The 23341-nt window shown below is 35.3% G+C and overlaps 3 protein-coding genes and 1 long non-coding RNA gene across 6 annotated transcripts; 2 read left to right on the top strand and 2 right to left on the bottom strand.

Moving 5' to 3' along the window:
* Positions 1-504: 504 nt before the first annotated feature.
* On the bottom strand, positions 505-5312 carry LOC116005769. The gene is made up of 5 exons (XM_031246009.1): positions 5086-5312; positions 2343-3229; positions 1865-2020; positions 1469-1723; positions 505-935 (listed from the first exon to the last, which is right to left on the bottom strand). The coding sequence occupies exons 2-5, from the start codon at positions 3192-3194 to the stop codon at positions 798-800; spliced, it is 1401 nt and encodes a 466-aa protein (XP_031101869.1). The 5' UTR covers positions 3195-3229; positions 5086-5312; the 3' UTR covers positions 505-797.
* Positions 5313-13789: 8477 nt separating this feature from the next.
* LOC116009789 lies at positions 13790-14781 on the bottom strand. The gene is made up of 2 exons (XR_004096848.1): positions 14265-14781; positions 13790-14099 (listed from the first exon to the last, which is right to left on the bottom strand). It is a non-coding gene; the product is annotated as an uncharacterized LOC116009789 (long non-coding RNA).
* Positions 14782-17518: 2737 nt separating this feature from the next.
* Positions 17519-20407, top strand: LOC116010910. The gene has a single exon (XM_031250404.1). The coding sequence runs from the start codon at positions 17519-17521 to the stop codon at positions 20405-20407; it is 2889 nt and encodes a 962-aa protein (XP_031106264.1).
* A 438-nt stretch (positions 20408-20845) lies between these two features.
* On the top strand, positions 20846-22824 carry LOC116011341 (replication protein A 70 kDa DNA-binding subunit B-like). Of its 3 annotated transcripts, XM_031250893.1 has the most exons (7): positions 20846-21117; positions 21229-21325; positions 21428-21558; positions 21644-21722; positions 21800-21932; positions 22040-22200; positions 22283-22824. In XM_031250893.1, the coding sequence occupies exons 1-7, from the start codon at positions 20853-20855 to the stop codon at positions 22728-22730; spliced, it is 1314 nt and encodes a 437-aa protein (XP_031106753.1). In that variant the 5' UTR covers positions 20846-20852; the 3' UTR covers positions 22731-22824. The 3 variants fall into 3 exon arrangements, with proteins under 3 accessions (XP_031106753.1, XP_031106752.1, XP_031106754.1); XM_031250892.1 differs by having other exon boundaries at positions 20846-21325; XM_031250894.1 differs by lacking the exon at positions 21229-21325 and having other exon boundaries at positions 20985-21117.
* The last annotated feature ends 517 nt before the right edge of the window (positions 22825-23341 follow it).

The raw sequence follows: 23341 nt of genomic DNA, 5'->3' as shown, positions 1-23341 counted from the left end.
CTTCTATGTGAGGTGTAAACCAGGTGCCACTAGACCACATGGTCTTTAACTACTTCCAACTATTACTCACACTCAAATCATTAATATAAATGCTTTCTTTGAGACTCAAATGATGAAGATAGCTTATCATTACTTGTCACACAAGAGTAAAAGTGTGAGAATAGAAATTGAAAGTAATTAAATGCAGTGAACTCATTTAAATTAGATTATAGGGAAAATTGTAATTTCTGCCTCCCCATAATATGTCAATTATCAATGTCACCCCTAAATTATTAATAGTGTAAATATTGGCCCTCAATTTTCAAAAACGGTACATATATATATTGCCCCTCCCGTGATGTAAATATTGCCCCTCCTTCATTACGGGAGGGGCAATATATGTACCGTTTTTGAAAATTGAGAAGCAACATTTATACTACTAATAATTCAGGGGTGACATTGATAATTGACATATTATAGAAAATCAAAAATTACAATTTTCCCTAGATTATAATAAGTCTTTCACGAAATAAATCTTTATTTTTTTCACATATCATAACAAAGAGTTTTCTTTAAAATAAAAAATGTCCAGACTTGAAAAGAGATGCAAAGAACCAAAAATGTACTAAACTCAAACACCAAACATTCAAAAAGTTGAAGAACATACACACACAAATGCCACATAAAGAGACCCAAAGAAGGAAAAGTAGTAATGGTACACCCCCAAGCTTTCCACAAGTTTAGGGCTATAAACATGCATATGCAAAGCACATATAAATGTATAAACGCAACATAAACCTTATAAGGACACGGCAACCTCAGACAACTATAGCTTCGTAGCCGTTGTCCCTTTCTGTACTACGCTTAACAGCGATAATAGCAGCAGCAATCACTGCAATTCCACACAGTGCAAATAAAGCCCAAAGAGCATATGTTGGGTTCACCGTTTCACCTGTCTGCAGAATTATATTCACAGAAACTGGTCAGCTTTGACAGTTATTATCTCTTCTTAAGTATATATGCATACACAATTTTTCATATTAAGGCCCTGTTTGGAAAAATAGCTTATCAGCCAATTTTGACCGTGTTTGGTAAATAATCAGCTTATCAGTCAATTTTGGCTTATTTGACCACTATTAGTTGTTTGGTTAATAAGCTTTTTGTAACTCCAAAATGCTAAAATTCAAAAAGCTACTCAAAGCAACCTTTTCAATTAGCTTTTTGAGAAAAGAAATTATACCAAACAGCTAACAGCTAATTTATCAAACAATTTTCTACAATCAACTAATATTATCAACAAATCATTCATTCTAACCCAAACAGCCAACAACCATTTACCAAACAGGGCCTTTGACTTCTTTCACCACTATTAAATCAAACAGCCAATATAAGTGTTTATTTAATCGACTTTATTACTCCAAAACGCTAAAATTCAAAAAGCTCATAAATTCTCAATGTGTAGGTAGCATGTTGAGGGGTAAAATCTTACCTTGTGTTGGGTGTGCATGATAGAATTGGATGTCTGCAAAGGTTCGGCGACTAAAATGTAAAAAAGCCCCATGACTCCGGTGTGACTGTGGCTACTGCTATAATTAGATGCAACGGTTAGCATCTCGCCCTCGGCAATCTTGACAGAACCAGGCTGAGGATAACAGGTCGTCATTCCTACAATATAACCAGATTCATTTCCTGCTTCATTTCCCTCCCCGTAAATTGGAAATGATGAGCATATTGTCCTTCCATCCTAAATCAATTCAAGATATAGATGCTTAACGAATAGATGGCCAGACATAGACATGATAAGATAAAGTAATATTCCAAATGGAATTGTTACTATGAAGCATGTAAACGAACAAACAAGGAAATGAAGGAGAAAAAGTTATACCTCTCCGTAAAGAGTTGAACCAATCCCTCCTGTGTGCTGGTGGGCAACACCATAAATGACATCCCCTCCACTTGGCAAACTTATACTTACACTTTGGGTATGAACACATTTATCATTAGCCACGGCAACAGAACATGGCTCAACATCATATTCAATCTGAATCAAATATTATATATGATTTAATATTACCATAAAGAAGTGAGCTTAATCTATCTCATCTGCAGGCTTTAATCAGTCAGGTCACCTAGAATGTTGGAAACCCATATTCAAGGTAGAATGAATAAAGAATTAGAGCATCTCAGGTCATTTGGTTTCTAGCTTATCCCATAAAAGCAGTGACTTTGCTGATAACCTAAGAATCAATACTGGAGAAATAAATTATATATATCAAACTAGTCATAATCCATTAATTGCCTAATAGTATTAAGTGGAGCAGGAAGTTTATGACAGAATAATGTAGAAGGTAGAGTTCAATCACCTTACAGTGGTGCCCTTTCATGGAACCTTTGGTTTCATCAGATGTTCTCCAAGTATCAGTGACATCAAATATATAAATTTTGACAGGCACAATGGAGGAATCCCAGTCAACATATTTGACAGTGTACTTTAGGTAGAGACTTCTTTTGATACCATTATATCCTTCTTTTACCCTGCATCTCATCTCATCATAGCAACATCTCAAGCCTCCAATATAATCTTGTCCAATAGTTTCCCCGTATTCATCCTCGGTGACATTATATAAGTCACACCTGCACTCGGTGCATCCCAACCTATCTTCTGCACCACGCGTATCAATTGCATGCACATTAAGCATCCATCCCTCCTCATAACCTTCAGGGACATCTTCAGGGTTGCCAACTTCTATTCCATATGGATTTGGGATCTGGTTGTCTGTCTTTCTTGTCTCTGATCCAAGGCCAAAATATTGTGAAAGACCACGACAAACCCCGGAGTTGCTCACGATAACATAATCCGGTTGATGAAAGCCCAAACTCGGATAGTACTTCATCTTTTCAACACCTTTGCGCCGATTGAGTCTTACAACGACCCAATGGTGGAGATATGTCTCATGAAGTGGGACAGAGTTCCCTGCTTCATCAACCACTTCAGCAGTAAATTCTTTGATAGCAATATGACCTTTTGGGAAGTCAATATCATAGTAGTATTTGTTTGAGACCGATCCAGGTTCTAGTTCAATCTTTGGTGATAGAAAGGTGCTTGTTTTCAACCCATTCTCATTTCTTATACTAGCTTGTGAAGTTGGAGAAAATGTGGCCACTATTAGTAGGATTGCTAGTGAAAGCAACCAGCAATCTGAACTGAATGACATATCTCTCTCTCTCCTATTCTTTTTCTTCACTATGTCTGTCCAGCAACATAAATTAGCAAACAAAGAGCACATTAAACCAGGATTTGAGTATGTAATTCCACAAAACATGGGGAATGTTTCATGCTTCCAACCAATATTTTCTTCCAAAACAGGTCATTTTCATTTTATTTAATTACCTATATGAGTATCTATTCTTCTCAGCCTAAAGGGATGGGGATTACAATGTGTTTGTCGGAGGCATGGGAATAGGCCAGCCCCTTGTAGAGGCTTATGTCCTAGCCTAATTACGCCTACCTCATTTAGTAAAAAAGTTAGGCTTGAGCCAATTTCAAAGCCTATTAAACTAAATAGGCTAGATCTGCCAATTAAGCTACAATGTAATAGGGTCAGATGGCATGTAGTGACTCTCCCACATGAGAGGTCATGAAATCGAGCCTCAGTGGAGGCAATTTGACTCTTTATACCTTTGAGAAAGTATGTATAATAGATACTACAATGTAATAGGGTCAGTTCTATTAAAAAAAAATAGGCACCCTAACCCTCTACCTCCAAAATTGTTTAATTTTTTTAATAATTGTTCTTACTGTCATAATATTTAATGAAATATCGCAACTTAATTATGCGAATTGATTATTAATTACTTATGATATTCTATAGGATAACAAACAATAATACAATTGAATTTATTTCTAAACAAGTTAACGAGAATGCTAAAGCCGTGACTTGTTTTATTTTATTTTATATTTTTATGTTTGCATTGTGGTGATATACTTATGTAATTATGTATTAGTTTTGTATTAGGGTATTTCTTAAATTAATTACATATACTTATTATAGACTTTAAATATGCTCAAAGTAAGACTTACTTTGAAGCCTTTTATATCTTCTAAATATTAAACATGCTTTTAAAAATAATTCAGGCAAAGTGGAGCCAATTGTAGGCTCAGGCTTGAGCCTAACAAAAAGCCTACATACAGGCTCAAACCCAGGCTTAGGCTTTGGATTTTCGTAACCAGTCCAAACCTAATTTTCTAAGCTCGGCTCGGTTCGGCCTATTTCCACCCCTAGCGGAGGCCAGTAAGCGCCAAGTCCAATACCGTGTGACTAGGGGATTGTTGGGTGGAGACCGTTGAATGGGCAAGTCCAACCTCCTGACTCTCAAAAATGTGATGGTAGTCTAAAGTTGCGTCTTTACTACTAGCTATAGCTATGAGCGTAGTGGTAACGCTTGATCCTAAAAAGTGGTATCAGAGTTGAGATTCTTGGACGGAGGACTGTAAAGGCCAGCTTTTGGCATAATGGTAGCGTTTGATCCTAATACAATGTTAAGATTCTGTTTCCATAATATATGATCCTAATTCCATAAATAATGATGCTGAAATGAATTTTCACCATCTCGCTCTCATAATTTCATAAATGTAAGGGTGCAAGAAATGGACAGTATATCACTCTTTTTTTTCATTTCATCTCATCTGTTAGGATTGCAAATCACTCCTCCAAGACTAAAAACAGTCAATAACAAAAATCACATGATTTGAAGTAACTAATATCCTGATTTAAGTCCCGTAAGGTTTGACATGTCTCCACACTTGCAACTATAAGATCACGAGTTTGAATTCTTGCAAAGATTTAATTCCTTGTGGTACTTTATAAGTTAGGATCATAAGACAGGATTTACTTGTACGGTTTTGGTTGGAAAATTACCCAGGAATTGCTTTATCATACTTGCATGAAAAAGTGTGCAGATACTAAGAAAAAAAAAACAAAAAAAAAAGAGGCAATTTCGCCACCATTCAAACGTTGTGGGGCAAAAGGGTTTGAACTTGTGTGGATGGATAAAGAAATCACAGAGCGATGGTAAAACATGAGTGAGAACAGAGCAGAGCAGTACCTGAGAATTGGGTCAAGAAAACCGAACTGGAAAAACCTATGAGCAAACCCAGCAGTAGAATTGCGGAAACCACTGAATTTGAGGGTATATAATAAAGGCGAGTTCTTTAGTGAAACAAATACGTGCCACCTGGCGGCTCTGATGAGCGAAGAGCATACGACATCGCCGAAGAAATTTCGGACCCAATCGAAAGTTTTTTAAGGATAGTCCACGCTTTCATACTCAGACATGGTTGTCTCCAAGGCTTCGTTTTCTGATAGAGACATAAATTGTTAGAAAAATCAAGCTTTAAAGAGTGAACAATGGATTGTCGCGTATTCCCAGATGGACAAAAAAGGAGCATATCTCTATGGATTCTATCGTCCTTTTCCATTTCCGTTTTTATATGTTGGGGAAGATGAAAGATGTCAACATCATATTATATTTTGTTATATTCTCCATGACTTTCTATATTCGGCTACAGTGCTACCTCGACTATCGACATCCGCATGCGACGATAGTATTTCATTTTTCACATTATCATCAATTTCCTTCCATCTAAGGCCCCCGGAATTCCTTCCAAGGACCTGTCAAATCATTTTTATGATTTTTTTATTTCGCCGATTCTTACTAAATAATGAGTTACAAAGTTATTCTTTTTCCCATTGAACCTTCCAAACAAATTGGTGTAACACTCATACGGATCAATTTTACGAAGATCCCATTCAATTCTCGAAGTTCATAGCATTGGTCCGGATAAACTCCAATTGAATGCTTCTTCTGCCATAATAGTCACTAATATAGAACAGCTAATACGCTACTGTTGTAAAGGACTTTTCGCAACTGTTGTACAACAGTCGTGGATACTTGGGTCGCAGAAAGCAAACACAATCTCGAATTTTTTAAAGGGTATCCACTATTGTTCCTAAGTTGGAACAGTCACGAATACCCCTTTTTTATAAATAAAAAAAATACGTATCTATGACTATTCAAGCTTAGCAACGGTGAGAGAAGGATTTTATGTATTTATGTTAATCAACAATAATATAGATCAGAAAACATATATAGCTATATAGGATAACTATCTAAGAGAAGCACCAATTGAAATATAACACTAGAGTCCTAATACACCCCCTTAAACACAAGGTTGGATGGAAACAACATTGAGTTTATCTTGAAGCACTTCAAAACGCGGAGTAGGCAACGGTTTGGTGAAGATATCTGCAAGCTGATCCTTGGTCGAAATAAAATTAACTCAAAGCTCCCCATAAGCTACCTTATCCCTAACAAAGTGGTAGCCAATCTCCACATGCTTAGTCCTGGAATGAAACACGCGTGGGATTAGCACATAGATAAGTGGCACCTAGATTGTCACACCAAAAATTAGGAGAATGGTTGGAATGAAAACCAACTTCACGCAGCAAAGACACAATTCAGGTAAACTCAGTGGAAACATCAGCAAGACCCTTGTATTTAGCCTCAGTAGAAGATTGAGCCACCGTTCGCTGCTTGTGAGAAACCTAAGAAAAACAACAAACCCACTAGTAGACTTGCGATCAATAGGACAACCAGCCGAATCCGAATCCGAAAAAGCATGAATATCATTTGACTCATAAACACCCAAGCGTAATCCAAAATCAAGTGTACCTTTCACATAACGAAAAACACGTTTGAGGAGCCCCCAATGCTCCAGTGTAAGCGAATGCATAAACTAACACAGACGGTTGACCGCATAAGAAAGATCTGGCGTAGTGATAGTTAAGTACTGCAGAGCACCTGCTAATCGCCTGTACTGAGTAAGATTGTTGAAAAACTCATCAGAAGGGGACGCAGGGCGAGCAGCCGAGGTAGGAGTCACAAGTGGCTTACACTCAGTCATGCCAGCTCGTTATAGGATATCACCCATGTACCTGCCCTGCGAAAGAATAAAGACCACTCGAACTCGGAACCCTAAGAAGCACTGCCTTGGTTACGCAATCCTTCACAACAAAGAAAGATGGATGGAATTAAAAAAAGACATCATTATCGGAAGCAAAACGTTGAACAAACAAACGAGACATGGATAAATTAAGGGCATGCAAGACACTAGATAATTTTAATTAAGGACCTAGAAGACGAAGGAATCGAAGTATGACTGGAAATATCTAAACCTGCACCATTACCGACTCGGAGCACATCACCACCATGGTACCAGTCAATAAAGAAGCATCTGGCGTGGCATGTGACGAGGCACTAGTATTTGAATACCAAACAGACAAATCTATAGTACTAGAATAAGCAACACCATCACCACCAACTGCTATGTGCGCCTAGGGAGCAGGGGAACCGGTATACTGCCAGAAGCAAGGCACGGTAGTGTGCCCATGACTGCGACATATCTAGCAGCGAGGACAACTGCCACGCCCGTCCCTGCCGGCCACCGCACTAGTTCCATCGACCTCCACGCGACTGTCTGCCTCCACCAGAGTCGCCAACACCAGACTGCCTTCGCCCTCGACTAGCTGCCATAGCCAGAACAGTACCCCAGCCAGTGCAAATGATATATTCTAATTGGGAACCACTCAAGAGAAATATATTGTTTTTATTTATGTTCTTCTTCTTTATTTATTGGAGCTCTCACACGCTCGAAGTGTGAAATTGGAGTTTGCCGTGACTCGAATACGGTAAGGAGCTAGAAGCCTGCTCGAAAGGTTTCCTATCCGTTACGGTCCTATTTAGGGTCGTAGCATCAATGTTAGGAATAAAATGTAATAGTTTTGATGAACCAAATTGTAATTTTTATTTTTGAGTCTAGAGTACAATCTCCAAAAGTCCAAGTCTAAGTCAAAGTCATACGGAATTGAGGAGAATTAGACTTACTCAGCATATTGTTATTTATTAATTATATGTTGTGAAAGTCATCAAAAGATGGATTAGAAGAATGGAGAAGGAATGCGCAGCACAAGCCAAAGGTCTCTAGTTTGAAACCCATTACGCACTGGAATGGCTACTGGAAAGCACATGTCCCATCCCAAGATTAGCAAAAATATAAGGAAAAATCCAAAATCTTGGAGATAAAATTCCTAAGTGGAAATTTAATTTCTGGTAACAAAAATTCAATCCAAAATTAAATTTTTGAAATGAAATTGGAGCCAAAATTAAATTTAATTTTGGGATAATAATTCGAAAATCCAAAATTAATTTTTGGAGGCAAAATTTGAATTAAGCAAGTGAAGACCAACTTGGAGGTGTCGGTGAATTTTTCAGTGATATAATTTATGCTCAAGCAAGAGCCACCTGATGAAATATTTTGGAAAGATCAACTTGTCATTTCAGAAGAAGAAATTGCAAAGTCAAGTGTTCACACTTGAAAAGTCAAAATTGGAGGCCATCATGATAAGGAAACCCAATTCAAGATCTGAGAATGCAATCAGACGAATGGGCTTCTTACAAGATGAGTAATATAATGACATAGGCCAATTTTCAAATTCATCTGACAAAGGCCATGAAGAGCTTTAGAAGAAGTTGGCAAATTATTTCAAGATTCAAAATGGACGATCAGGATTGATAGATCCAGAACGGGTAGATAGCTTCTTCAAGCTATAAATACCCATGCAAGACTTGAAGACAAGCACCTTTCCACATCATAACATCTGAGCAAATATAGAGATATTATTTCGAGAGTTAGAGAGAAGAAGAAAAATATTGGAGAGTGCAAGTATTGAGCTGAATAGAAAAATTCAAGTTAGAGAGAAGAAGATAAATACTTCTTTGTAAAACCATATCTACTGTGAGTAGAGAAAAGGAGAGTAGCAGGTGAGGCTTGTGAAATCCAAGTTGAGTATAGCTTTGTGCGACATACTCGGTGGAGTGTAGCTTTGTGCGAAACACTCGGAAGGAGCGTGGCTTTGTGCGAGACGCTCGGGAGCGTAGCTGGGTGTGAGACGCTCGGGAGTATAGCTTTGTGCGAGATACTCGGAGGAGTGTAGCTTTGTGCGGACACACTTGGAAGACTAAGTGTAGCTGGGTGCAAAACACTTGGTGTAGGAGCGTAGCTAGGTGCGAGAAACTCGGGAGCGTGGCTTTGTGCGAGGCGCTCGGGATTGAGTGTAGCTCTATGCAAGACACTCGGGAAGTGCCGGGTTGGCACTATCCACTATTGTATATGGGTGATTGAAGATAGTGGAAACCTTCCTTGGAGTGAAAGGACGAAATGGAGTACGAAAATTACACCATCTCCGAACCACTATAAATCTCTCTATCTCTTTACTTTATTTGCATCATATTTATTCTTGCATGCATATCTCATACTAACCCACTTACTGATATATTCATCTGGGTCTTGCAATTCATACGTGTGCATGCATAGCATTCCATTGCATATTTTATTATAAGTCTTCATATCACAAGTGCATGTACTGAGCATTTCAATTTCCTAGATTTATTTACTATTCATGCACTATTCACACACTATTCACATTTACTTTTTAGCATGGTTGCAGTAGGCGCTAGGCGCTAGTCGGGCAGTAGACTAGCGCCTAGCGCCTAACCGGTCTAGGCGGCGCCTAGGCGGTTCTTGGCGGCAACCTATAACAACAAAAATTAATTCATGTGTGTGGGTGTATGTCATATATTATATTATATTATATATATATATATATGTATATATATATATCTTACTTCTCTTACTTATATAAATAAATAAATTTAAATATATATATAAATATAATAATAAAATTAACAAGGCCGACTCGTTCGAATTAACTCGGCTAACTCTGCCGAGTTGGGCGAGTTAACTCGGCCAAATTCAGCCCAGTCGGCCGAGTTAGGCGCTAGGCGGCCTCCTAGGCGGCCGGCCACCTAGGCGGATGCCTAGGGAGTAATTCGCTTCGGTATAGGAGCGCCTAGCGCCTAGGCGGGGATTTTTGCAACAGTCCTTTTTAGTAAGAAATTCCTCCTGATTCATATGTCATTTTTTATTTATAGCACTTTACGTACTGATATTCCGCTGCGAACTCTAAGTTGTTTATTTGCTTTATGCTTGCTACCTAGAGTTGAAATTACCAAAGTGTTATAATTTTTTTAAATTGTTGAAAAGTCTATTCACCCCCTCTAGACTTTTCCCATCCTATCGGACCAACAATCAAGACTAAAGATGGATTGCTAATAATTGATTGATTGAATTAATTATATTATTTGTCCACAATCAGGAACCAAAAAGTATCATTTGCACAAAATAAATTGACTTATTGATGAAAATTTTAATCCTTTTCACCAAAAAGTAATAATAATAGTTTTGTTGTAAATTTACACCTTTTCATCCCAGGAATATAATGAATACTCCATATAAAGTGAATACAGAGAGAAAATAAATACGGAGAGAACCACCAATCTTTTATTATTCATCCTTCAATTCAATATATACATCCTTTATTATTCATCTTTCAATCCAATATATACATGGCCTACAAAGTTTCAGTATAACTATAAGTCTATAAAGGATAAATAAATATTATCATAATATAATTCATCTAGTAATGTCAACATTTATTATCACAATATTATTCATGTGTTGCACTAGTTGTCTCGTTAATAGCCTTTAATTAAGAAAATTATGTCAAAACTCAATCAAATGGAAAAGGAAAAATAACACTTTTGACCCTTGAATTATTTTATTTTCAAAAATTTGGTCCTTGTTAATTGATTTGAACAGATTTAGTCCCTTAATTGTTCATTATGTTGCAGTTTTAGTCCTTATTGTTATCTAATTATTAAATTTTAATAGCAAACTCTTTTTATGAGGTTAATTTTGTCATTTAGAATCAATATTCTTAGTTAAAGTTTCACTCTCTCCATGTGAGCATTATTTTTAATAGTGAATATTAATTCTAAATAATAAAAATAACCACATATGTTAATGAAGTTTGACAATTATATAACACTAAGGGCTAAAAATAGCAACATTTTGGCCAATTGAGAGACTAAATTTGTTTAAATTCACTTACATGGATCAAATTTTTAAAAGTCAAATAATTCAGGGGTAAAAGTGATATTTTCTAATTTAGGGAAAAAGAGTACAATGATTGGTTTTTAGGATTGATTTAATTAAGTAAAAATCATGATTTAAGTAAATGTCACTCTCCCTAAAGATAACAATCTTCAAAGCCTACACGTTCTAATATAATAAAAATATTTATCAAGTTTTATTTGATAGCTCGCATAGGTACAACATGGCGGTGATATATGAAAATGGATTGTTGCACACTAACAGGTGTTTGGTTGGAGAGAATTACAATTCCATTCCACTTAATTCCACCTAATTCCGAATGCTACTAAATTCCTTTGTTTGGTTGGAGGGAATTGCAATTCAATGGAACAACTATTTAAAATTTGCATTCTTTATATGCATTGTTTATATACAACAATTTTCGTGTATGTTCATTTGAATTCTTTATATGCAGAACTCTTCAAAATTTACATTCTATATATGCAACAACTCTAACAATTTATGAATTAATTTGTCAATTATAAATAACAACAACAACAACAACCATGGGCATTTTGAACTTTATGCTATTTATTTCCTCTCAATTCCCATGTATACCAAACATTGGAATTGAAATTCCCAGTACTTTTATTCCTGAAAACAAAACACTAGAATGTAAACTGCACTTTATTCCTACATTATTTTTTTCCCATGTAATTGCAATTCTTTTCCCACCTAATTATTCCTTCTCTCAAACCAAACGCCCTGTTATTGTAAGACACAGATGGAGAAATGTTCGATTTAGACCACGTATTACGTGTGAGGAGAAATAATATTGATATGCAGTAGCTGAAATTTGGATAAAAAGAATAGTATGTAAAAATTGGATGCCCCAACAATAAAACATGTAAGTTATGAATTTCCTTACGCAATTGGAATTGCTTCATAAAATATGCAATTGAAGAAATATGACTCATCATATTTTAATTTGCTCAAGATGACCCAATCACCATGTCATAATTTAGAAGAATTTGGGTGTTTAAATTTAAAAAAAATCGACGCAACATATGGAGTACTCAAAAAACATGCACATTAATTGAAATTGTAAGACTTCGTTATTAGTCACCCAGCGATTAGTCTCCATTTAAGATTTTCCAAACCTTATTCGAAAAATATTCCAATGACCAGACACATTATCAAGTAGGAAAGATTTAGAACTTAGAGAGTATTTTCTCCAAAAATTAAGTCTTTGATGTTTTTTCTTTTGTTTAAAAAAAAAACAATGACATTTAATACTTAATATAATTTTGTCATGTACAACTACTGAAGTAGATGGTGAATAACTTAGAAGACGCTAAGACTAACTCTATTTAGTATGTCTTTTGTCATGTACTACTATTAGAGTACAAGGTGACTAGCCTAGAAAGTTGATATAGGTCCTGTTTGGTAAATAATCAGCCTATCAGCCAATTCTGGCTTATTTGATCACTATTAGTTGTTTGTCTAATAAGCTTTTTGTAACTCCAAAATGCTAAAATTCAAAAGGCTACTCAAAGCAGCCTTTTTAATTAGCTTTTTGAGAAAAGAAATTATGCCAAACAGTTATCAGCTAACAACTAATTTATCAAACAACTTTCTACAATAAGCTAATGTTATCAAAAAATCATACCTTTTAACCCAAACAGCCAACCCAATCAGCTAACAACCATTTACCAAACATGACGATAGTCTTTTATTAGTTTTGTCTTTGTAATGTTTTGGTTACAAAGTTTCACTTGTGAGACAATATGAAGATGGATTCAACAACATGAAATCTTAAATTTACTCAATGGAGGATTAAAACAATAATTTCCATCAAGAAATTGTTTTTTTTTTTTTTGAGCATTTTCCATCAAGAAAACAATTTCTTGATGAAAAATGCAACTTGGACACCCTAATTCTACTTCCTCACTTAAACATTTGATGTAGACATTTTTTCTTTGAGACCCATAGAATGAAAATAACTTATCAATGGTTGCCACATCAGGAGTAAAAGTGAGGGAGTAAAGATTGGAACTGTAGTAAAACCCTTTATAATTCAGGACTACACTTCCAATTAAAACTTAGATGTAAGATCAATCTCAATATTTAAGCCCTATAGAATAATTGCTACCATTAATTGACTAATCCATGACCCACTTTCTTTGGTAAGAAGTAGTAATATCACTAATGTTGCTTTACCATTCTCCTTTTTAGACTTTCCAAAGAATAAAGTCACTATAACATATAAAAGCTCAGTATAATTTGCCCAAGACTTTTTCCGATGACATTTCTTTGTACCTTGTGCTTTTATTGATGTGCTTTGCAAACAGAATGCCATATTTGCCCTTGCCGATGATCGACCTTCCAATTTCAGGCTGCTTAAATACAACTTTGACACTATTTTCATGGGCCTGCTTTGGATATTATATACGCACACTATCTAAACATAATTTAGGCTTCAATATTATATTATAGTGATTACAAAAATAGTTTGGGTCTTGTGACGCTATAGTGTTTTTGCTTTTGTGGTGGACCAATTACGAACAAAATGTCTTGACACATTATTATAAAAAATAGTTTGGATCTTGTGCCACTATAGTGTTTTTACCTTTGTGGTAGGCCAATTCCCAAAGCAATGTCTGCCACATTACCAATTTTAATAAATAAACATACAAAAGAATATATGGAGAAATATATTATCGTTTCTTCAGTACCATCTTTGTGGGCCCAACTACCCACTTTTTATAAAAAACTCTATAATTATATCATTTCGAACGGGTAACGTCGGGCACCAAACACAATATTCCAAAACATATAAATAACATAATATTTAACTGACAATGAAAAGGAACACAATACCGCAAGTTACGGGAAAATATGTTAAGAGAACTTGTCTCATACTAATGCTTTAATTATTGTAGTCACGGACCTTTCTTTTTTGAAAGTGCTTTTCTGAGTGCACATAAAATGCAGCCTTTCTCCACGAGTTTGAACACCATAATATACCTCAAATTCCCTGAAACCTTCGAACTCTACACTGCTTTGCAACCTGTGAGTTCATAATTATTTATATTCATCTGCTTCATTAGACAAATTAAGTAGACCATCTTTATTCTTTTGAAGCACTTTTACAGTAACTTGCCACTTTCATGGTGTGAAATATGTTACATTACTTGCTTTTCTCAGTGCAGGAAAAACCTTCTTTTCAACGTACCTGTAAACAGCGGCATGGCTTGCATCCATTCTGATAGGTGAGAATTCTACGCCGCTTCACAACCTGTGAGTCTAAAATTATATCTTATGTTGTGAAAGTTAAGTTATGTTCTTGGTAAATCATTTTCTTTATGAACTGAATATGTTTGGGGAAAAAACAGAGAAAGAACCTTTTGTTATATCATTATTATTAATTTAATGTATACTAAAATACATCTTCACATTACAAATGTAATTCTACGCCGCTTCACAACCTGTAAGTCTAAAATTAAATCTTATGTTGTAAAAGTTAAGTTCTGTTGTTGGTAACTCATTTCCTATGTCAACTGAATATGTTTGGAAAAAAAAAATTAGAGGAAGAACCTTTTCCATATCGTTATTATTAATTTAATGTATACTAAAATACATCTTTACATTAGGAATCTACATATACAAATATTTCTGACATATATCTTGCACATGACAAAAAATGTATATAATCTATAACTGCATATATTACAAAGAACAATACGCGAATATCCAAAAGNTTGGCTTTACCCAAAAAAACTAGACCTAACCAAATAGGCAAATACAACCAAGCCATCCCAATTTTAGACCGATGCAAATAAATCAACCATAAACCCGATCCACATATGAGCACGTCAGCACCCATTTATTCGAAATTATTTACTCCATGCAGCACAATAATCAGGATGTGTAGGATTCAAATTCCAAATTTCAAATTCCAAGTGCACAAATAAAAATGAAGATTTTCCATGAGAATTATTTCCTTCTTGCTCCTTTATTTGTGTTGCAAGTAGGCAACCATCCAAAATTCTAAAGTAAAACAAGGATTGGATTTATCAAATGAAAAATGTAGGTTTATGCATGATTGAACCGGTGTGGAAATAAACAAATGAAAGTGGGATACAAAGCATGCATTTACAATTCAAAAAACTCTCCTCCCATGATCTCAGACAATATAATACTAATAAAAAAAGAATATAATATAATATAATTGTTATCTTGGTATTATAATAAATCGTTACTATAGTGATGTAATGGGTACATTTGTAGAATAAAATTCCCATTCATCCATTTACAACTTTATCTATACAAAATATCAATTTCTCCTACTAATTCAGGAGAACATGAATAAACTTTTACCCGATCAAATCAGAGGTCAATTTCTCATATTTGATATCACAAAATATACATTTCAAATGCAATATTATTACCAAAAAATAACAATTGGTTACTGCATCTATATTGACTATTGTTTTAAATAACATTAATTTTTAAGTTCTATTTTTTTCTGTACATTATATTGGTTTGTTTTCGTTACGTTTACGTTTTGTTAATTTTAATTTTGCTTCTGCGTGTTTAGCAAATATAGTTATTTATGATTGTTCAGTGCTTAGAGTTATGAACAACCGATTAAGAGGTCGTACAAGATTTACGCAAGATGAATTGCGTGAGCGTAAAAGAAATAAAAATAAAGACGCATGGAAAAAATTGTCCCAACAAAATCAAATAGGCGAAACATCAAACAATCATAGTAATGCCTCTGTGGATGACCAATTGGCGATTTCTTCAGGTGTGAAATGTCATCCATTTACGCATTTTTGTTCAAACGTATTTGAAAGAACAAAAATCGATTTATTAGTTGGTGTTGACTTTTTTTTATTCTCATTTTTTCCGCTCGTGCTGCGGCCAACAAAATGTCATGCGCTTTTGACATTTGGAAATAAAACACACATGAATACAATTGTGTAATCAGCAGGCGCATTGCAAAATGATGCAAAAAACACATTTATGTTATCCGCGATTCCTGATTGTATTTATTGTGGAGCGAAGCGACTTCAATATGAACCTCCTGGATTTTGTTGTTGTAAGGGTGAAGTTGTTCTTGTGGCGAACGGAATGCCACCGACTTTAAAGGCATTATACACCAGCCCTGATAAGAGCTACAATAATTTCCGTTCGTGCGTTAGGACTTACAACAACACGTTTGCTTTTACTTCGCTTGGTATTCATAACTATGAAAAAGATTTGTGTAGGAGAAATAAAGGCATTTATACTTTCAAAGTGCAAGGACAAATTTACCATTTTATAAATGACTTATTGCCTGATGGTTGTCCCCCCCGCAATCTACAACTCTATTTTTACGACACTGATCATGAAGTAGAGAATAGAGTTTGCGAAGTTGGTCATTTAGATGAGAAAATTGTCTTAGATCTTATCGAGGTCATGTCTCACAACCCATATGCTAAATTCTTTCGGAGTCTTAAGGATCTTGTGCATTCTGATGAGTTTAGCATTTCGCTGCAATCATGTCCTTCGCTTGACCAGAGGATTTATAATGCACCAACAACTTCTCAAGTTGCTGCAGTGTGGATTGAAGATTTTGAGGGCTCTGGAGATAATAGGAACATAAGGGTATACGCACACAGTGGTCGTGCTCAGAATATCCAATATTATTATGGTTGTTATGATCCATTACAGTACCCTTTGTTGTTCCCATTCGGTGATGCTGGATGGCATGAGGGTATTGAACGAGTTTTTCCAAACAATACTTCAACTCGCAATACATATGCCAGTGCATTGTATATCAATGCTAATGATGTATCAAATGTTGAAGAATTACTTCAAGCTGAGGAAACCGTATTCCGAGAAGGGAAAAAACGTCGTTCAGTATCTTGCAGGGAATATTACGCATACAAATTTCAAATGCGTTCAGGTGACACATCATTATTACTACATACTGGCAGACTGTTTCAACAATTTATTGTTGACATATATATCAAGGTCGAAACACAACGTCTTGATTATTTTAGGAAGAAACAACAACTTTGTAGGTCAGAGAATTTTCAAGGGTTGGTTGACAGTGTCAGTACCGGTGCGGTATTTGGTAATGATGTTGGTCGCAGAGTTATCTTACCTTCGTCGTTCATTGGAGGACCTAGGGATATGCGTGGGCGATATATGGATGCGATGTCACTTGTCCAAAACTTTGGTAAACCAGATTTTTTCCTAACTATAACATGCAATCCAAATTGGCCAGAAATTAAACGTCTTTTGGAATTCAATGACGAGGCACAGAATAGGCCAGATTTGGTTGCAAGAGTATTTCATGCTAAATTGCAAGAATTAAAGAATGACATTACAAAAAAACATTTCTTTGGTGAGATTTCTGCATACACATATGTGATTGAATTCTAAAAAAGAGGTCTTCCACATGCTCATTTCCTTATTATTCTCAAAAACAAATCCATGATGGCGTCGTCTTCTTTTGTTGACGAATACGTGTGTGCAGAAATCCCAAATAAGGAAACGCAGCCAACGCTGTATGACCTTGTAAAAAAACATATGGTTCATGGCCCTTGTGGTTCTCTTAATCAAACATGTCCTTGCATGGTCCAAAAGAAATGCCAAACTTCACCCTCTTGCAAAAGTAAGTACCCTCGTTCATTCTGTCCTGAGACTAGGTTTGATGATGACTCATACCCTATTTATAAGAGGCGAAATACCTCTTTTTTTGTTCAGATTAAAGGGTTTAAGCTTGACAATCGATGGATCGTTCCGTATAATCCTCAATTATTGTTGAAATTTGATTGCCACATAAATGTTGAGGTTTGTGCAACCATTAAGTCTGTCAAGTATATATACAAATATATTTATAAAGGCCATGATAGAGTTCGCATGTCTTTAGCTGATAACATGAGCGATTATGTGATTGACGAGATTAAAGAATACCAGAATGCACGATGGATTTCTCCCCCTGAAGCTGCATGGCGAATATATGGTTTTGCAATAGCCGAGCTAAAACCCGCTGTTATTCAATTGCAAGTGCATTTGGAAAATTCCCAATATATAAATTTTTATGGACATGAAAGAATAATTCATATTGTTAGTAGGGAAGAAGCATGTCGTACCATGTTGACAGAATTCTTTTCTATGAATCTAGCAAATGAATATGCGAAAATGTTGCTTTATGTTGAATTCCCTTGCCATTTTGTTTGGTGCAAATCAACAAAGTCTTGGAAGCCAAGGAAACAACTGAAGGTCATCGGTAGGCTTGTAACTGTTAACCCAACTGAAGGAGAACGATACTATTTGCGAATGTTGTTGATGAACGTAAGGGCACCCACATCGTTTGAATCCTTAAAAACTGTTAATGGTTACTTTGCTGAAACTTTCCGTGAGGCAGCTGAAAAACTCGGACTTCTATCTGGAGATTCAATCATTGAACAATCACTAGATGAAGCGTTGCTATTCCAAATGCCATCGAGTTTGAGGAAGTTATTTGCAATGCTTCTGATCTTTTGTGATCTTTCAAATCCTCGTTCACTTTGGATAAAATACAAATCTTACATGTGCCAAGACTTCTTAAGGAATGGATTGCACACGATTGATGAAAGTGAATCATTAGTCCTCAAGTTGATTGCAAACAACTTGCACAAAATGGGCAAAAACTTATATGATTACAACTTGGTTGATACGTTTACTGAACTTGATATAGCAACAACAATGACTCATGAAATAATGTATGAGCGAAGTTTGGAAGTTAGCGAGTCTGACTTGGCAGGCGTGCAGAAGTTGAATGCTTGCCAACGTGCAGCATTTGACACTATCATTGAAAATGTCTTTGCGAACAAAGGCGGCATATATTTTGTTGATGGACCAGCAGGGACAGGCAAAACTTTTCTATATCGATGCTTACTGGCGACTGTTAGATCTAGGACTTTTCTATATCGATGCTTACTGGCGACTGTTAGATCTAGGGGTTTTCTATATCGATGCTTACTGGCGACTGTTAGATCTAGGGGTTTTCTTGCTCTTGCAACTGCAACGACTGTTAGATCTAGGGGTTTTCTTGCTCTTGCAACTGCAACTTCTGGAATCGCTAGGGGTTTTCTTGCTCTTGCAACTGCAACTTCTGGAATCGCCGCATCAATACTTCCGGGCGGTCGCACTGCACACTCTCGTTTCAAATTGCCACTTGATGGGGATGATAAACACATTTGCAATATAGGCAAACAAACTGCTGAGGCCCGATTACTCAAAGAATGCAAATTAATTCTTTGGGATGAGGCTTCGATGGCAAATCGAAAGATTATTGAGAGTCTTGATACAAGCTTAAAGGATATTATGGAGTGTAATGATTTATTTGGTGGAAAAGTCATTGTATTTGGAGGTGATTTTAGGCACACACTGCCAATTGTAAGGCATGGAAAAAAAGAAGATTTTATTGAAGCATGTTTAGTTAAGTCAAGTTTGATATGGCCACACATTCGACGATTGACTTTAACGCAAAACATGCGTGCACAGGAAGATCATACCTTTGCTGATTATTTAATGAGGATTGGTAATGGTTCAGAAAAAATGGATTTGCAAAACAAGATCAAAGTTCCATCTCATTTTCTAATTAAAAATAATGGTTGTAGACCACCATTAGACGTTCTGTTTGAATCTGTCTACCCAGATTTGGGCTTATTTTCCAATGATCCATACTCATTGATGGAAAGAGCAATATTGACAACAAAGAATGAATTTGTTGACGAAATTAATTTTCTCTTGTTAGACAAGTTCCCTGGTGCAAATAAGACTTACATAAGTTATGATGAACCAAGCGATTCAAAATATTTACATTGCCAAGATTATTTACACACATTGTCTCCTGCTGGATTGCCTCCACATATGTTGTGCTTAAAAAAAAGATGTCCTGTAATATTACTAAGGAATCTCAATCCATGTGAAGGTTTGTGCAATGGTACAAGGCTTATATGTGATGCGTTTGGAGATCATATCATAAGTTGTGTTATTGCAGTCGGAGAATACAAAGGTAAACATGTATTGATACCTAGGATACCACTTCAGACATCGAAGGATGATAAATGTGTCATTCCATTCAAAAGAACTCAATTCCCGATAAAAGTTTGCTTTGCAATGACAATTAATAAATCACAAGGTCAAACCCTAGATTTTGTGGGAATATACTTGAAGGAGCCAGTTTTTAGCCATGGGCAATTATACGTGGCAATGTCGCGTGCAAAGACTGCAAGTTCATTGAAAATACTTATATGTACAGATGATAGTGAATCCATTGTAGCAAGTTTTACACAAAACATTGTTTACCGAGAAATTATCAAGTATATTTCATGATGATACTAAAATAATTTATTATTGCTGCATCTTTTTACAAGTAAGCTTGTCATGACTTTTATTCTTCTACTTCACGTATTTTATGTCACAGTCGAGTTTCGCATAACAACTTTCCCAACTTCTTTTGTAGTATGGACGATCTTGTGTTGATACCAGCTGTTACTGTCGATTTACATGCATGGAAATGCAAAGTAACAGTTGTTCATAAACACAGTGTAAGAGAATCGAGATCTTCACCAGGCAAAAAATACAAACCAATTATATTTCAAGATTCTGAAGTAAGTCATTCATATCATGCAAACGAATAGTATTTATATATTCAATTCATGTATTTCTAAAATGTGTATTCTTTACTCCATATTAAAGAATTTTACATACAACAACTACCATAGCTTATAGACTTTTTTAATCTTGTAACTTTGTGCAGGGGAACAAAGTACAGGCAATGTTATATGACAATGAGATAGACGTACTTGATGAAAGGTTGAAGTTACACTGCACATACACTATCTCAAATGCATCAGTAAAACCAGCTAGGGAATTCATCAATTTGCCAGACCCAAATTATAGAAATTTGTGGAACATTACAAGGAGAACTATGATTGAAGATGTTGTTGCTGGAGATGAGATAAACATCAACGAACCGGTTCAGCCACACATAACCCCATTCTCAGATTTTTACGCATGTTTGTCATCTCGACAACTGATAAGTAAGCTTATTAGTTTACTACTGTTATCTATCATACTATATTTCTGCTTATATTTCTCCAAGGTATATATGCCAGCAACCTCTCCTGCTATTTTCCAACTCATGACTACAGATGTGCTAGCTATTGTTATTTGCAAACTACCACGTCAATACATTACGACAAGGAATGGTCAACAAAATATTAATGAGTTTGTGATCATCAATGAAGAGTATTATACTTTAACTCTTACTTATATTCAAACTGATTATATTTTAAATCTTAATTGTTATGCATTCTATTTTATAATATTGTTTTTTTTGTTAATGCAAAGATCAAAACCTGTTATCATCACTCTATGGGGCAACTTTGTCATGACTGAAGGAATTCAAATTGATTTACAACTTAGTCAAGGCAAATTTCCGATTGTTATTGCTCAGGGAGTTCATGTAAATGCATTCCAAGGTACATGATGTTTTTTTTTTATATAAATATTTAATACTATTAACGAACATATTACATTTTTACATGTGTTTTACTACTTAAATAGGTATTACACTGAGTACGAGATATGATACCACTATCGAAGTAAATCCACCCGGACAACATGCAACGGTTCTTAATAAATGGTATTTCTTCCAACTAACTTCCAAAGTATTACTTAATATTTATGTTGATTTATAAAAATATGATTTTTATTTCATAGGAAAGACAACAACTTAAGCGTTATCTACAAAACAATTGTAGACAAAACTTATCTTGACTCTTTTCTCACACTCTCAAACGCATTGCAACAACCAAAGTGCACCTTTGCTGAAATTGACAATGAATTAAAGCAGGTATAGAGTAATATATTTTTTCCAATTTCTCTATAGCATACTATAATGATTAACAAGCCATATTCTAAAAATAACTGTTTTTATAACACACGTCTGTTTTCCTGTAGAAACCTATTGCATGGGTTAGAGGGAAGCTTAGAATGAAGAATGTTGGTCCGCTTGAGTATTATATTGGTTGCAACTATTGCAACAAGACAGTGAATTCCATCGAAGGATTAAAACTCCATTGCTTATACTGTGGCCAAACTGATGGTCTCACTGTCAGGAGGTATACAAACAGAATATACATCTTATCTATTATGTTAACAAGTTAACTTTAAACTTATTTTCACTCTCTTTGCTCGTTGTAGGTATAAGTTAAATGTTGAAATATCGGATGGTTCTACAATTGTGCAAGCTATTCTCTTTAATCATGATGTGCACCGGCTAATGTTGTTAGTTGGAATTGAAATGCCAACAACTGTTGAGGACAGTGAAATATTCCAACAAAAGTTAGATGCTATTGATTTTGTTGTTGGTCTAAGGATAAATGCTCTAAATGAAGATCATCCATCGACATTGACTTATTCAGTAGCATGTATTTGTAAGGACATAACAAGAGACACTGGTGAACAACAAGCAACACCACATGCACGTTCATCCAACATTGTGGAAGAAACTTTTACGGTGGGCAATCCAACAAAGAGAAGGTTAGACTTCGATGAATCATCAAAACATGCTACTGACATTCTAGAAGATGTTACAAGTAAAGAGAAATCAGTAAGTCTTGATAAAGGTAAAAGGGCAAAAGTCGATTAAACAAGTTAGACGATAAACTTTTTTTAACGCATATGTACATTATTTATGGCTTGTATTTTGTTATCCCTCTTAAATCTATTTAAAATTGTGGTTGTATTATAAAACTTTTCTCTTAGACGCTTATAAATCATGCATTACTTAATTATAATTATTAATAAAACATCTTTGTAATAGTCCTTCCCAAGAATCTAACAATTTCAACTGGAGTCAGCATGTCATGATGAAGCTAAAAAGATAACATTTTTATTGAAAGCTGTTAAACATTTTAATTTCAATCAATAAGCACCCATAGCAAGTATTCATTTGAACATGATTTAATTAGATGGAAAAATGAGTAGCTAAAAATTTCATTCATAAAATTAAAGACAGGATAACAAGCTTAGCGTACAGATTAAAGAACTTAATTAATCCCTTCAGATTTGACATCAACAGCTGTAGATGAACTTGCATCATGTGCAGAATAAGAAAGCTTCGTCAAGTACTTATATCTTTTCTTCCTCCAAGAAGAGTTTCTGATTTTTATAGTTTCGAAACTAAACTCAACTCTTGGGTCTCTCATCATCCGCTCTTTTTCCATTTGTAGCTCTTTAACCCTCTCATTCCGGTTAGAT

Source organism: Ipomoea triloba, chromosome 2, assembly GCF_003576645.1.
Source record: "Ipomoea triloba cultivar NCNSP0323 chromosome 2, ASM357664v1".
Taxonomy (NCBI): domain Eukaryota; kingdom Viridiplantae; phylum Streptophyta; class Magnoliopsida; order Solanales; family Convolvulaceae; genus Ipomoea; species Ipomoea triloba.
This window is presented reverse-complemented; position numbering and strand designations above follow the sequence as displayed.

What these genes read in the sequence shown, in the direction of transcription:
- LOC116005769 (XM_031246009.1), bottom strand. Translation starts at nt 3,194, where the DNA reads ATGTCATTCAGTTCAGATTGCTGGTTGCTTTCACTAGCAATCCTACTA. An exon ending in TGAAAGGGCACCACTGTAAG is followed by an intron (nt 2,021 to 2,342) that starts GTGATTGAACTC and finishes TATTTGATTCAG; the next exon opens with ATTGAATATGATGTTGAGCC. An exon ending in TCATGCACACCCAACACAAG is followed by an intron (nt 936 to 1,468) that starts GTAAGATTTTAC and finishes ATAATTCTGCAG; the next exon opens with ACAGGTGAAACGGTGAACCC.
- LOC116010910 (XM_031250404.1), top strand. Translation starts at nt 17,519, where the DNA reads ATGGCGTCGTCTTCTTTTGTTGACGAATACGTGTGTGCAGAAATCCCA.
- LOC116011341 (XM_031250892.1), top strand. Translation starts at nt 20,853, where the DNA reads ATGTTATATGACAATGAGATAGACGTACTTGATGAAAGGTTGAAGTTA. An exon ending in TTTGTGATCATCAATGAAGA is followed by an intron (nt 21,326 to 21,427) that starts GTATTATACTTT and finishes GTTAATGCAAAG; the next exon opens with ATCAAAACCTGTTATCATCA. An exon ending in GCAACGGTTCTTAATAAATG is followed by an intron (nt 21,723 to 21,799) that starts GTATTTCTTCCA and finishes TTTATTTCATAG; the next exon opens with GAAAGACAACAACTTAAGCG.